The 14,648-nt window shown below is 33.8% G+C and overlaps 1 protein-coding gene across 4 annotated transcripts in view; it reads left to right on the top strand.

Moving 5' to 3' along the window:
* LRRC49 (leucine rich repeat containing 49) overlaps nt 1-14,648 on the top strand; it is a 130,037-nt gene that overhangs the window by 21,151 nt on the left and 94,238 nt on the right. For all 4 annotated transcript variants that reach the window (XM_033439978.2, XM_004276255.4, XM_049705840.1 and 1 more), the window contains one exon: nt 1,576-1,719. In XM_033439978.2, coding sequence (XP_033295869.2) covers nt 1,576-1,719 — 144 coding nt within the window. The remainder of the gene's footprint in view (nt 1-1,575; nt 1,720-14,648) is intronic.

The raw sequence follows: 14,648 nt of genomic DNA, 5'->3' as shown, positions 1-14,648 counted from the left end.
CCCACCAGGACCAAATAGAATTGGAGAAAGGTAGTTTTCTAAAAGAAATGTCCCAGGATTATTAGCAGAAGGGAGAATACACCATATACAGGTTATGTACCCCTTCATTCTGTATATTTATCTTTCTTGAGTTCAGAAAAGCTTTATGTATATGTATAAATTTATGTATATATTTACATATTGCTTTGCCATATACCTATCTCTATTTTTTTAGTATTTTAATAGAATTTCTCAAGCTTATGCTGTTATTATTGATTTTCTACAGTGTCTATTTTACTTTTTGCTGATTCTATACATTTTAAATTCTGTCACCGATTTAGTTTTGAAATGTTTTTGTCTGTGTCTTACTGTACAGTTCTGTAATCTGCAAATACTGATAACCTTGTTTCTTCTTTTACAGATTTTATTTTCATTTTACATTAGTTACACCAAAAATCTCAGGACAAATTTTAAAGCATGATCATATATTATCTTTATATATTATTGAATTTGTGATAAATATACTTAGGTTTCTCCTCTTGAATGTAGGTGAAATCTAGACGGTATTTCTCGAATATAAGAGAAGGTCCAAACTATATCATAGAAAACTGGATTATAAATCTTAAAAAAAGGTTATTTTAGCCAATATCTGCTTTGAAGTGTTAAATAGAAATTTTCAAATAATATTGTGATGGCAATACAGATGAGAAAATTAATTTTCAGTGATTGTGAAATTTGTTTTAATGTTCAGAAGAAAAGTGTTGTGTATAACTCATTGTTGCTTAAGTACATTACATTAAAAGGTTGAAGCCCTCTGCAAGAAGCCCTATTTCTGGGTCATGTAGAAACTCATCCCGGTGTGCTATGCTTGTATTACAGTAGTGGGGCTGAAAATCATGTTGAGCTCTCATCATTTCGTGGGCTATACCCTTTAACTTATCCTTACTTGTGCAACTCAAATTCCTCTGCTGCAGTTCAGTGCTTATGTGCATGTGTATATTCCATAATTCAAGTCCACCATATTGTACCCTGCCTAAACATTATCTGTCTCCTCTCGTAAGCAGTTTCACTAATAAGGAATATCCATCCTCACCCTCTACTGGGGATCCTAGTTCCTTCCATTCAGACTCTTGATTGCTCTCAGGATCCTGCAGTATAAATGGAGAATTAACAAGGGGAACTTGGTATCATTCCTTTTCCTTGCCTTTTCTCTCAAAAAGGTAGTCTGGTTTGATCCAAACATTGTGAGCTTATGCCTTGGGCTCACAGTTTCTATTTCACAGCTAGTACGTATATTTCTCTTTACCTTCATGGGACCTGGCACAGTGTTGGGCACTTAGAGATGCCCAAACAATGGACTTACTGATTATTTGATAAAATATACTTAACCATGGTCAAATTATAAAATATGTTCTGTTAGTTAATCTTCACAAGTTAAGTAACTTCATAATATCTACAACAGAGGAAACTGGAAATAGATTTTGAAATGTCTTCATATAAACTTGTCACTGAATTCAATGACTGTGTCTTTTATTTTTATAACATGCACACCTGAGATTTATGCCTGCTAATCATCCCTTCCTCATTTTTTAACAGATTACTGAAATTGAAAATGTCAATCATTTGTGTGATTTGAGAGTTTTAAATCTTGCCAGGAACCTCTTAAGTCATGTTGATAATCTTAATGGGCTGGATTCACTAACTGAGCTTAACCTGCGACACAATCAAATCACTTTTGTGGTGAGTATTAAAATGGAATCAATATGTGATTTCTGGCTTTTCTTTTAAGGGAATGAAATAAATGTTATAGCATTGCTTTCTGCAAAGTAAGAATCTAAAGTAATTTAGTTTTTTTCTGAATTTAAATTGCGGATATAATTGTTAAGCTTTATAATATTTTGATTTGGGAAGTGTTGTGGTGTTTTCTATTCTAAAAGATAAATGTAAAATTAGGAGCACAAATGTTATCAGTAAATGAATCAACAAGTGGTAAATGAATACTGAATCCTTTCCTGTGTTGTTATAGGAATAGAATTAATAAGAAAGAAGGTTATTGTTGACTGAAAGTTGATAACTTGTTGCACTGAGAGGGAAAAGGCACAGAGAGGAGTGGTTGAGGGCTTTGAAGACATGCATAAATATCATATTCTTTGCAGTTTTTCAAAGGCAGCTTGGTATGGTGGAAAGAGCATTGTTACATAGGATATGAGAGGCTAAGTGCAGGTCTCCTTCAGCTCTCATTATCTGTGTGACCTTGGGTAAATCACTTTAACTCTGTAAGCCTCAGATTACTTTAAAATGAGGACATAGGGCTAGATCATCTCTAGAGTCCTTTTTGGCTTGCTGGCTCTGAAGAAGGATATAAATATGGTAGAAAGCTGGCATGTGAGCAGAAGGAAGAGTTGGCATCGTGGGGACAAAACTATAGAAAGGCTACTCTGGAACTCTGAGGATGAACTTCATTAGATTTATAGTTTTATTCAAGTTTAGCAACTAAATAACAGCTTGATGCTCAGGTATTTTGAACTTGTGCGTATATGAAGAGCTCTAGAAATACGACTTTCAGCTGTATGACATGATACAGGCCAAGAAGACATCTGAGGATTTATAAAAACATTTGTTCTTTTAACAAGTTTTCTTTGTTTACATGCAATAGAAAAACTACATTACGTTTTCTTTGGGTATCATTTAAGCACTTTTAAAGGTAAAATCTGATTCTTAACTTTTTCAAGACGTTGAGTTCCTTAGTAAATAGTAAAATGTACTGTAAGTGGTACACTGGAAAAAGCTGGGAGACAGATGATGCCTTATCTCTAGGCCTCATTTTACAGATTGGTTTCATTTTGAAATTTTCCCAGAAAGTCTCAGCCAAGTAATGCTCATATCTTCTAGGAGGTTGGGATAATTTCAGAACCTTCTCTAAGACATGGATTTATCCCAGAACCTCTAAATTCTGCCAGCTCTTTCCCCAGATTGGATTTAAATATTGGAAATGGCTTGATTATTTTAAAAGACACCCATATTAATCTGTTACATTGCTGTCTCTAGAACTGTTCAGACCGGACTTAATCTGTCCTAGGGACATTGGGTATGGTAACAATCCAAAAAGCTTTGGTAGAGTGGAGTACAGAAATCTATTGGCCTTAGCACATTCCTGTCTATGTTTTGTCTTTCATTTGGAAAATGTATTATACACATCCAGGAATTTGCTTACTGAATTTTCTATTGAGTATTATGTCTGATCATTACTGTTTATAGATTAGGCAGCAGTAAACATGGAAAAGGAAATTGTCTTAATTTCTAAAAGTGAAAAAGATTTATTAAGTATACATATGGTATAATTATCATGATAATAAGTATCATGCATATTAATTGATTGGATGTTGTTAATATATGTGTAAGAAAAGATCAGAAACTCTTCCAGCTCTATTTCTTTTTTTTTTTTGTGGTACGCGGGCGTCTCACTGTTGTGGTCTCTCCCGTTGCGGAGCACAGGTTCCGGACGCGCAGGCTCAGCAGCCATGGCTCACGGGCCCAGCCGCTCTGCGGCATGTGGGATCCTCCTGGACCGGGGCACGAACCCATGTCTCCTGCATCGGCAGGCGGACTCTCAACTACTGCACCTCTAGGGAAGCCCTCTATTTCTTTTTTGAAGCATCCTTTTCCTAAAAGAGCCAAGAGACTTTTAAATCTGAGGATTCTTTTTTTTTTTTTTTAACTGTCTCTTCTTTTTTCCAGGGTCAGTTATCATACTAATTCTTTTTGCTTTTTTTTCTCTTATGGTTTTGATTTGCCTCAATAGCTGGTAATCCTTAAATGAAGGACTATGTTAAGGAGTGGCTGGCTCTCCTGTGCAGCTGAATAGGTCTTTTTAACCATAAAATCTCTCCCTAGAATGATCACTAGATTTGTGTAAGCTGTTGAATCCCACACATTGGCAGACCTCCCTTTAGCGTGAGTGGAAGGGAATAGGCAGCCTCACTGTGTAATGCCAAAATAAGAAAAACTACTTTGTGTATGTGTGTGGGTGTGGGTAAGAAGGACTTCAGTAAGTTTTGTGCCAGCTGAAATTGCCATTCCTTTTCCCCCTCTGGTTCTACTGTAGCAGTTATTAACCATCTCCATAGATAAAATACCCATGCTGTCCATCCTTCCTTGATACTGTTTGTTAGAGAACAGATCGTGAGGCTTTAGCTGAGGTTTTCTTCAGCCAGCTGCTCTTTACCCAATGCGTGTGTGCATGGCAGGGGTGGGAGTGGGCTGGGGGTGGGGTGGGTTTGCTGGTGTTCCAGGAATGGCTGTTGAGTAGACAGATCTTTAATAACACATCTACTTGATTAGCCACAGTTACCCATAGTCCATGCCTGTTCTTTGTATGTACTGACTCTGAGCGTGGAAGATGGCATTCTTTTGGAAGGAATCGCTGCATTTGCAGTGCAGCATCTCTCCTGCCAGTTCTGAGCCGCAGTTTTCTCTGTTCAGGGTTATCTCCAATAAGATCCTATCTGCTTTCCACCTTCCTGAAATTCATCAAAAATATTGATCTATTAATAGCTCTCTTGTTTAAATCATTTCCATGCTTTCACTCATTTTGTGTATTTTATGTTTGTTTCACCCACTGAATCTTGGGAAGGAGATGAAACAAAGGCATTACCTACTTTACCATCTTATCAGAAACCTTCTTCACTGGTATTTTCGATATAGAAAAGTCATTGTTTATTGTATTAAATTCACTGATCTTTTTCTTGGAAACTTTATAAATTTCTAGCCAAATGTCTTTTAAGTTTATATGGTATCTTTCCCTTTTAAAAAACTATGAAACATTTCAGACATTCCCAAAGAATAGGAAATAATATTACAAACATTTGTATGTCCACCAATGAACTTAATAAATAAAAACCTTTTAAATATATTTGAGGCCTACTATGTAACCCTCCTCCAACACATTCCCTCCCTCCTTTGCAGAGGTAACCACAGTTATGAATTTGGTGTTTATTCCTATGCATGTCTTTTTCCTTTTCCTGTATATATCCCTAAACAATCCCATATATATACCCCTAAACAATGAAATCATTATTTTGCATGCTTTTAAGTGTTCTGTAAATGATATCATCAAACTGTACATATCTTCTGTAAGTTACTTTATTATGCTTTGAGATTTATCTATGTTGATACCTGTAGCTCCAGTTCACTAATTTACATTGTTATATATAGTATCCCACTGTGTGATTGTAACTAAATATTTATTCTTCTCTTTATGGACATTAATATTATTTCTAATTTTTTGTTGTTGAGAAGAAATAACATTTTTGTACATGTTTTTTGTGCAGAATTATAACAATTTCTCCAGGACAGTGGCTTTCAGACATTTTTTACCCATAATCTATGGTAATAAATAAAATTTACATTGAAACCCAGTAATTAAATACATATTTATATGAGTACATTATAAATAATGGAAACAAGCATTTCATGACTATACCTACCCTTACTGCAATCCATTCTGGTATATCCTAGTCTATTCTATCTCATTAAAAAATGTTGGTCTCACAAAAAGTTAGTCTCAATCTACTGAATTGATTTCTTGACGAATGAAAAATTGGTTGCAACCTGCATTTGAAAAATAATGCTCAGTGGTGGATACTTGGGAGAAGCATTGCTGGGTGCCAGGATTATGCACATCATTTCATTTTATCAGCTAGCACCACGTTTTTCTCAAAGTGGTTGTACCAAATTACATTCCCATCAGCATTACCCGAGGGTTCCTTTAACCTCACAACCTTAGTGACACTTGATGTTGTCAAACCTTTTCATTTCTGCCAGTCTTGTAACTATAAAATTATATATATTGTATTGAGATTTTAATTTTAATTTCCAGTGAGATTGAATGCCTTTCATCTTTTTTTCATTTTTGATATTGAGATTGCCTCTTCTGCAAATAGCCTTATCCTTTGCCCACTGTAATAACTTTTTTTTTCTTTTTCATATTGATCTGTAGTATTTCTTTTGTTTCTGCTGTCTTTTGAGAAACAGAAGTAAAAATCATCAATAGTTTCCTTTATCGTTTCTTCTTTTTGTTTGAAAAATCCTTTCTTATGGGCTGAGGACATAAAGGTATTTTTCTGTGTTGTCTAACAAGAGTTTTAAAGTTATTCTTCACATAGAGGTGTTTCATCTATTTGGAATTGACTTTTGCTTGTGATGTGCAGTTGAAATCCAATTTCTTTTTTTTTTTTCCTCATGAATTACCAATTGTCCCAGCACGTTTTATTGAAAAGTGAATTCTTTTTGTTCTTCCTGCTCCCCTTGGCAGTATCTTAATTTAGCAAATTAAATATCCACACATGCATGGGTCTGTGCCTGGCCTCTCTGGTCTGTTTGTTTGGTCTCTATCCATGTTCCAATATAACACTGTCGTAATAACTATAACTTTCTCTTATGTTCTAAGAGCTAGTAGAATGAGGTCCCCAATCTTCCTTTCCCTTTCCTTCCTTTCCCAGCCTTCTTTCCTTTTAAAAAAAATTATCTTGGTCTTTTCTTTTTCTGTATACACTCTGAAAATAGCATGTTAAGTTTCACGAATAACAATACTGGTCTGTTTGATTGGACTATCTTTTAAATTGAAGACAGCTGACGTTTTTATGACATTGCAGGCTCAATATCATAATGTGAACATGGTATATTAATATGAATGGCATAGTATGACTAGAGCACATTTCTCAATTCATATGTCTCATTTGATGATTTTTATGCTTTTCTCCATAGAACACTTATTTGTTTTTTGTTAGATATCTTCCATATATCTTATACTTTTTTGTTGTCATTGTAAATTTTTTTGGTCAGAAATAGATTTCTTACTGTTATTAGTATATGGAACCATAGTTGGTTCATTGACCTTAAATCCAGAAACCTTGCTCAGACACTTAACAATTCTAATAATGTGTCTGTAGATTACCTTAGATTTTCTGGTTAGACAATTATAATTTTTTTCGAACAATGATAGTTTTTCTTTAATCATTATATATTTTGTTTCTACTTATTTGATTGAGCTAGACTGAAGTTTGATTTAACCTTTAGTACAAAGTTGAATAAAGAAACAAAAGTGGTCATCCTTGCCTTATTCCTGATTTTAAAGGAAATGCATCACTGTCTATGTTTGCTAAATGCCATTTATCAGTCTGAAGAAATTGTCCTCTATTTTTAGTTTGCTTAGAGTTTCTATTATGAATGGTTGTTGGATTTTATTCAATAATTTTTCTACAATCCTTAGACTGATCATATGGATTCTTCTTTAATCTTAATTTTGAAAATTATATTACAAGATTTTTGTAATGATAAGTCATTCTAGCATTTTGGGTTGTTATGTATGTTATGGGCTATATATCATACACATTCCTTTTTTGTTTGCTAATATTTGATTCACAATATTCACAACTATGTTAATAAATGATATTGGCCTGTAATTTCTTTTTATTGTTCTTTTCTGCTATCAAGGTCATACTGACCTCATAAAATAAGTTGAAGAGTGCTTCCTGTTTTAATATTCTGTGATTCCCTATTTTGATTTCCTGTTTGGTATAAATCTCAGCTTATATGAGATAAAGATGATCTGTTCCTTGAATATTTTGGTAGAATTTTTCTTGTAAAATAGTCTGCATAGTTTTAAACCGTTGACTCAGTGTAATAGTGGACATCAGTTTTGATACGTTGTAGTTTCCTTTCATCTAAATTCTTATTTTATTTTTTGGCTGCTCTATCTATAGTCTTGTTCCTCTTGTGACTTCTAATAATGCTTATTTATACTTTCTTTTTTCTTGATCAGTATTGTCTGAAGTTTATCTTACTAGTAGTTTCAAAGAACCAGCTTTTAGCTTTCTTGAACCCCTCTTACAGCTTTTAAAAATATTATTTTATTGACTTTTGTTCTTATCTTTCTTATTTCCTCTATTTAAAAATTTTTCTCTCTAAAGTTTTGTGTTAGGTATTTGATACATTGGTTTTCAGTCTTTTTTATTTTTTGATGTAAGCATATAAGGCTATAAATTTCCCTCTAACTGCCACTTCAGCTTCTTCAAAGAAGTTTTGAAATTTAGTATTTTTATTATTATTTAGTTCTAAATATTTTCTAAGTTCCATTATTTCTTCTTTGATCCAAGTGCATATTTAAAAGTGTATTTAAACTTTTTGATATGTATGGATTTATTACTCTTTTTTTGTCATTCTTTTCTAATTTAATTGCATTGTGGCCAGTGAATGTTGATTATATGTAATTGGTTTGTTAAGGTTTGCTTTATTGCCTAGTGTGCAGTTACTATTTATAGTCAATACTTACTATCAGTATATTTGCCTAGTACGTGGTCAGTATTGAAAGCTATGTTTCTAGGTGCTTACAAGATTTAAATTGATGTATCTTCCTGGTAGATTGTTTCTTTTATAATTATGTATTAACTGCCTTTATTACTAACTCCTTCATTTTGTAAGTATTTTATCAGCGTGGGCTACATGCCAAGCACTGTTCTAAGTATGTAGTATATATCATGAAGCTAACAATACTTCTTGCCTTAACATTTATTTAGTCTAATGTTAATATCAGCTTTCTTTTGGTCATTTTTTTCCTGGTATATGTTTTTGATCCCTTAACCTTTTTAAAATTTAAAATTTTGACATAATTTCAGAAACTGCTGCAGCAATAGTATAAAGAATTCCCAGTACCCTTCACTCAGAGTCCTTAAATGATAACATTTTAGTACATTTGCTTTATCCTCTCTCTTGATCATTCTCTTTCTTCCCTTCTCTTTATAGCTACCAATCTCTCTCTCTATGTATATATTTTATACTTATAAATATATATGTATAAAATATATATATATATTTATTCTGAACCATTTAAAAGTTGTAGACATAATGCTTCTTTATTTTCATATACTTTAGTGTGTATTTCCTAAAAACAAGGAATTCTTTTACATAACCATATTATCAAAATCAAGAAATTAACATTGATCTGATACTAATATCAGATCTATAGTTCCCATTCAGATTTTCCCAATTATCTCAGTAGTGTCCTTTATAGCAAAAGAAAATCCAAGATCATACATTGCATTCAGTTTGGTTTTTTTTTTTTTTTTTTTTTTTTTTTTGCGGTACGTAGTCCTCTCATTGTTGTGGCTTTTCCCGTTGCGGAGCACAGGCTCCGGATGCGCAGGCTCAGCGGCCATGGCTCACGGGCCCAGCCGCTCCGCGGCATGTGGGATCTTCTGGGACCGGGGTACGAACCTGTGTACCCTGCATCGGCAGGCGGACTCCCAACCACTGCGCCACCAGGGAAGCCCCGGTATTTCCAATTTTTGGCTCTAACAAATAAAGCTGCTATGAATATTCTTGTGGTCTTTTATTTATATATTTACTTTGGTGGACATATACTCTTATTTCTGTTACATAAATATGTAGGTGTATCATTACTGAGCCATGAGGTAGCTGGGTGTCTAAATTTATTAGAAACTGCTAAACAGTTTTATAAAGTGATTATACCATTTTACACTCCCACCAGCAATAAGTGAGAATTCTAATTGCTCCACATCCTTGCCAACATTTGACATTGACAGTCTTTATAAATTTAGTGATACTATGATTTTCATTGTAGTTTTAATTTGCAGTTACTTAGTGACTAACGATACTGAGCGTCTCTCCAATTACTTATTGGCCATCCTGGCATATCCCTTTGTGAAGTATCAGTTCAAGTCTTTTGCCCATTTAAAGAAAATGGGTTATCTTTTTATCCTTGAGTGTGGTGGATCTTTATTCTAGATTCAGTCCTTTGTTTTATATATGTATTGAATGTATTTTCTGCATGGCTTCCTTTTTGCTTTCTTAACAATGTTTTTGATATGTAAAAGCTTTAAATTTTAGTGACATACAATTTATCAATTTGTTTTCTTTTATCATTAGTGCCTTTTTTGTCTTGTCTAGAAAGTCTTTGCTTATCCCAATATCATAAATATGTTCTCCTCTGTTTTTTTCCAGAAGGCTTATAGTTTTACCTTCATTTTATGTCTGTCATCCACCTTTAATTAAATTTTGTGTATGGTGTGAGATGTAGAGGTCATGATTCATTTTTCCCAAATAGGGATGTCTGTTTGCTCCATTGCCTTTTATTCAAAAGACCTTGCTTTCCCCATTGAATTAAATTGGTTTCTTTTTCAAAATTGAGTTATAATCACATGAGTCTTTTTCTGAACCTTCTATTCTGTTACATCTATTTGTCTACCATTATGCCAAGACTATACTGTTTAATAACTCTAGCTTTATAATACATGGAGATATTTGGGGAGATCATTAATTTAATGAATTTAATTTGCTTAGATTTTATGTGTGAATAAGAATGATATTTGGTTAAAAGTATGGTTAAGTAAATCTAAAAGAGCTCTTTCAGTAATAATGAAATAAAAATTCAAAGTGATATTTTATTATTGGTTAATCATAAGTTTATTTTCACCGGGTGTTACATAAAATAATTGTGAGATGGTATCTTAGATTTGATTAAATACGATAATTTTATTACCATACCTAATATTTGTGTTTTATGAATCTGCAGATTCATTTCTTTCACTAATTATGGGAACATTCTGAGCCTTTATATTTTCAAATATTGCCTTCTCCCACTTTCTCTTTTTCTACTTCTTACACACCTGCTAGACATGGTATGGACCTTCCTGTTCTAGTTTTGTTTCTTAAAATTTCCGTCATTCTTATTTTTCTCTGCTACATTTCTGCATGATTTTTACTTCTTTAATGCTATCTTTCAGTTCACTAACTTTCTCCTCAGTTTTGTCTAATCTGATTTTCAGTCCATCCATGAGTTTTTAATAATGACCATAATTTTTTGTTTCTAGAAGTTCTGCATGGATTAAAAAAAAAAAAAAAAAAAGCCCAGATACCTTTATTTATAGCATCTTTTTTTCCTCATGTTTTGATTCATTTTATTTCTCTAATAATTTTAAACATAGGTATTCCATAGTCTTTATCAAGTTATTATATTTTCTTAAGTTTTTGGTAATTCTACATTTGTTGCCTAAAATTTATGCTTACTCTTGCTCACAGTAATTTTTTCCCATAACTTGATCATTTGGGATCGTCCAAATGCCGTAAAATCTGAATTGAGTTTGTGTCTTTCCAGTGAGTTTCGCCAGGAGTGGTGGGGGCAAGAATGCTGGGGACCCTTTTTATGAGGAGTCTTGTTAGATCATGCATGTGATGTAAATTTGAACTAAAAATTCAGATGTGGAAAGGCCTATGATTGTGAAATTGAGACGTTTTCTATTTTTCCTCATAGCTGTTATATCTAGCTCTCTTAGATTATAAAGACTAGAAATCTCTTAGTCAGAGCATCAGTGCGTGTTTATTAATCTGGTTTTTAGTTCCTTTTTATTTGGGGGGAATTACAACAGTGTATAGAAGAAAATCAGCCTGAAAGAGTAGCTTGCACCTAGATTGACTGATATCTATTGTCATGTAATGAGTAGTAAATAAATATAAAAAGTAGGTACACATATTAATGCCTTTGGATAATAGAGGCAGATAACGGACTTTTTCCATGGCAAATAAAAGTGTGATGAGTTGTTGATATGACGGTTTACACATTATTCCTCATATAATATGTGTCTGTGTTACAAAGTGATGGCTATAGCAAGTAGTTATTTTGGAATTAATTTTATAAAGCTTTTTATAGAAAAGAATACTTTTTTCTTTGTTTTTTTTCAAACTTATTCAGTGCTTTGTTAATAAATCTGTTTTTACTTCTCAAAATTAAAATAATTACCCATACATATTTTAACTCTGACTTTTTTGTATAACAGAATAGATAACAAAATGAGAGTAGCCGTGATTTTATTATAGTCATCTTTGTGCTCCTTGATGTGTGCCAAAGCCTCTATCTCTTCACCCTTCTTCTTCCTTATTCCTCTGCAGGAGGCTGCTCTAAAAATAGCTCCAGTAATAGATGTTCTACACATAGTCAGATTGCTGAATCATTTAGTTCTTTTGTGAAGTTTAGGAATATGGAAAACTCTCTGAGTTGAGTAGGACAAGCATGTTTCTAAAACAGCAGGTCATTATTCTTTTGAAAAATAAAGAATTATAATCCTCTCATAATCTTGTAGTAAGTAATTTTTAAGGTATTTTTAAAGGATTATATTTTTTAAATATATAAAATGGTTTTGAGTCTTACTTTAAAACATATTTTGAATGTGATTCTGGAATCGTGTTTTGTTAAATATAATAAATTTGACACTAAGAGAAGGTTAACAGAGGAGCTATAAATATTCCCCTATATGTAAATACTTTATTTCATCTTCTTTTTCTTATCTTAGGTATGTTATTGCCTCTTTGCAATAGTTTCACTGCCTGTGAAATAGTTACCTCCAGAAAAGAATTTCTGGTAGTGTTTGACACTTGACAGTGAAATAAATGTGCTGACTTTTTCTCAGTTATGAGGATTTAGCTTTCTTAAATTATCTTTAACCCCTTATTTCTCCTTTCCCAATTATTCCAAAATAATTATATATATTTTTGATAAGCAGATTATTGAGTGCTGGCTTCCCCAAAGTGGCACCAGAATAACCTGCTGATAAAGAACAACTGAGATTATTACTTACTGGCAAGAAGAGCACATTTCCCTGACATAGTCTTAGTCATGTCTTTAAGGGCTAAGGCAAGATATTTATTTATTTATTTATTTATTTTTTTTGCGGTACGTGGGCCTCTCACTGCTGTGGCCTCTCCTGCTGTGGAGCACAGGCTCCGGACGCTCAGGCCCAGTAGCCATGGCCCATGGGTGCAGCCGCTCCACGGCATGTGGGATCTTCCCGGACCGGGGCACGAACCCCCGTCCCCTGCATCGGCAGGCGGACTCTCAACCACTGCGCCACCAGGGAAGCCCAAGATATTTATTTTTGAGATTTCTTGGGGGTCTGGTTTAAGGTGGGTCTTTCAGTGCAGTGGCTTCAGATTGATGAATCTATGATATAATAGATTAGGATTGTCTGGCACAGCAAGATGAGCTTTTCAAAGTGAATACTGGGCCGTTATGTTAAATTTTTGTTTTCTCTGGCATTAATAACTGTCTCACTTCTCCCATTAATTGAAGGTTCTATTGAAGTACCATTAATTAATGTCCAAACTTCCCAAGAGAACTCTAAAATTCTTCTCTGTATTGGCAAAGATCTCAGGTAATCTATGTTTCATTTTCTCTGTTCAAAGATACCCCTTCTGGAGCCCTCTGTCCTCTGTCTCTAATGTAGACTGTTTGCCCTTAGGCCTTCTATGGAGATGACATCCTTGGATTTCTCTTGCCTCCCTCCAATAGTGAATCAAATTTCTGGATCTTATGTTTCTACATCTTTGGTTTACTCTCATATTAGAGCAACCATCTTCTAGTAGCTTTCAGCAATCTTTTTTTTTTCTGTAAATAACTCATGCATAGATAATTGATACGATCAATAGGATGTTTTCTTTTTGTCTATTGTAATGCTAGAAATTCCTTACAAAGTATATCTTAGAATTGCTAGAAAAATTACAGTTACAGTTTTCTTATAGGAATGAAATTTGGACCAACAAAAATTACTGTGGGTAATTATTTTGCTTTTTAAAGTTCTGGAAAGGCTATCTACTAAACTGGTTTTGGGGTATGTGTAGTTGAATTCTGATTTTTAGTTTTTCAACTTGTGAATATTTTTTATAGCTGTATCAGGTAATGAGAGTTAATAATTTTGAAAATTTGATAAAAACTTATGGTAAAATTTTGTTTCTTAAATAAAGATAAGTACAAAACACTATAATCAAATAAACTTAAAAACCCTTTTCTCACAATTTATACCTGATGTAATTTGAGTTTATATTTTAATAGCAAAAATATTATGTCTTGAAAGGCATCTGTGTGTCTGTAGTCTTTGAAGGTGGTAGGCTGGGGCTCAAAGAGACAAGTGTATTTTTTTTTAAGGTGCCTTGATTCAAAGGAGATTCCGACTACTGCTTCTCAGTTTCAACCAGTTAGATGTCAGCAAACAATGTTTATGCCCAGAAATATCTCACGTAGGTTCCAGAAAGAATTTAGGAGAAGAGGGATTCCTCAAACAGAGAAGGCTTTCAATCTGGCTGTGACTCTAAACTTCTAGAGAGCAGATAGGAAGCAAGCTACCCTTTCCTTTGGAAATTAGGGCCCTGGAACAAAAAGAGGTAATCCAGCTCTCCTCCCCTTGCCCACTCTACTCTTATTCTGGGAATATCAGAGAGAGGTAGCTGGTGGAGATGATTCAAGAAGTTTGCCAATATATAGAGCCTATCACCCAGTGAGGCAAATTTGATTGTCTTACTGTTTTCTGAAGACTTATTCTTTGACCATGGTTGAAAAACTCTCAAAATCACTAACTCACATCTGTGGAACAGGCTTTTCAGGGGTGGGCCTGAGAATGGTAATGTCAAGTGAACGGTATACATAGCCAGTGTTTTGATCACTGGTAGTTGTATTTCTTTTACATGGATTAGGGTCTAAGGGGTTGAGAGAAGGTTGAAGAATGGTACACAAGGGAAGCTATGTGGGAGAATGTCTTAAGCCAGATTCATTTCTCCTACGTCCTCTCAAAAATCAGTGAGACGTGGCTCTGCCACACTATCAC

This window comes from Orcinus orca, chromosome 2, assembly GCF_937001465.1.
Source record: "Orcinus orca chromosome 2, mOrcOrc1.1, whole genome shotgun sequence".
Classification (NCBI taxonomy): domain Eukaryota; kingdom Metazoa; phylum Chordata; class Mammalia; order Artiodactyla; family Delphinidae; genus Orcinus; species Orcinus orca.
Note: the sequence above shows the minus strand (reverse complement) of the source record. Positions and strands in the feature narration are given on the sequence as shown.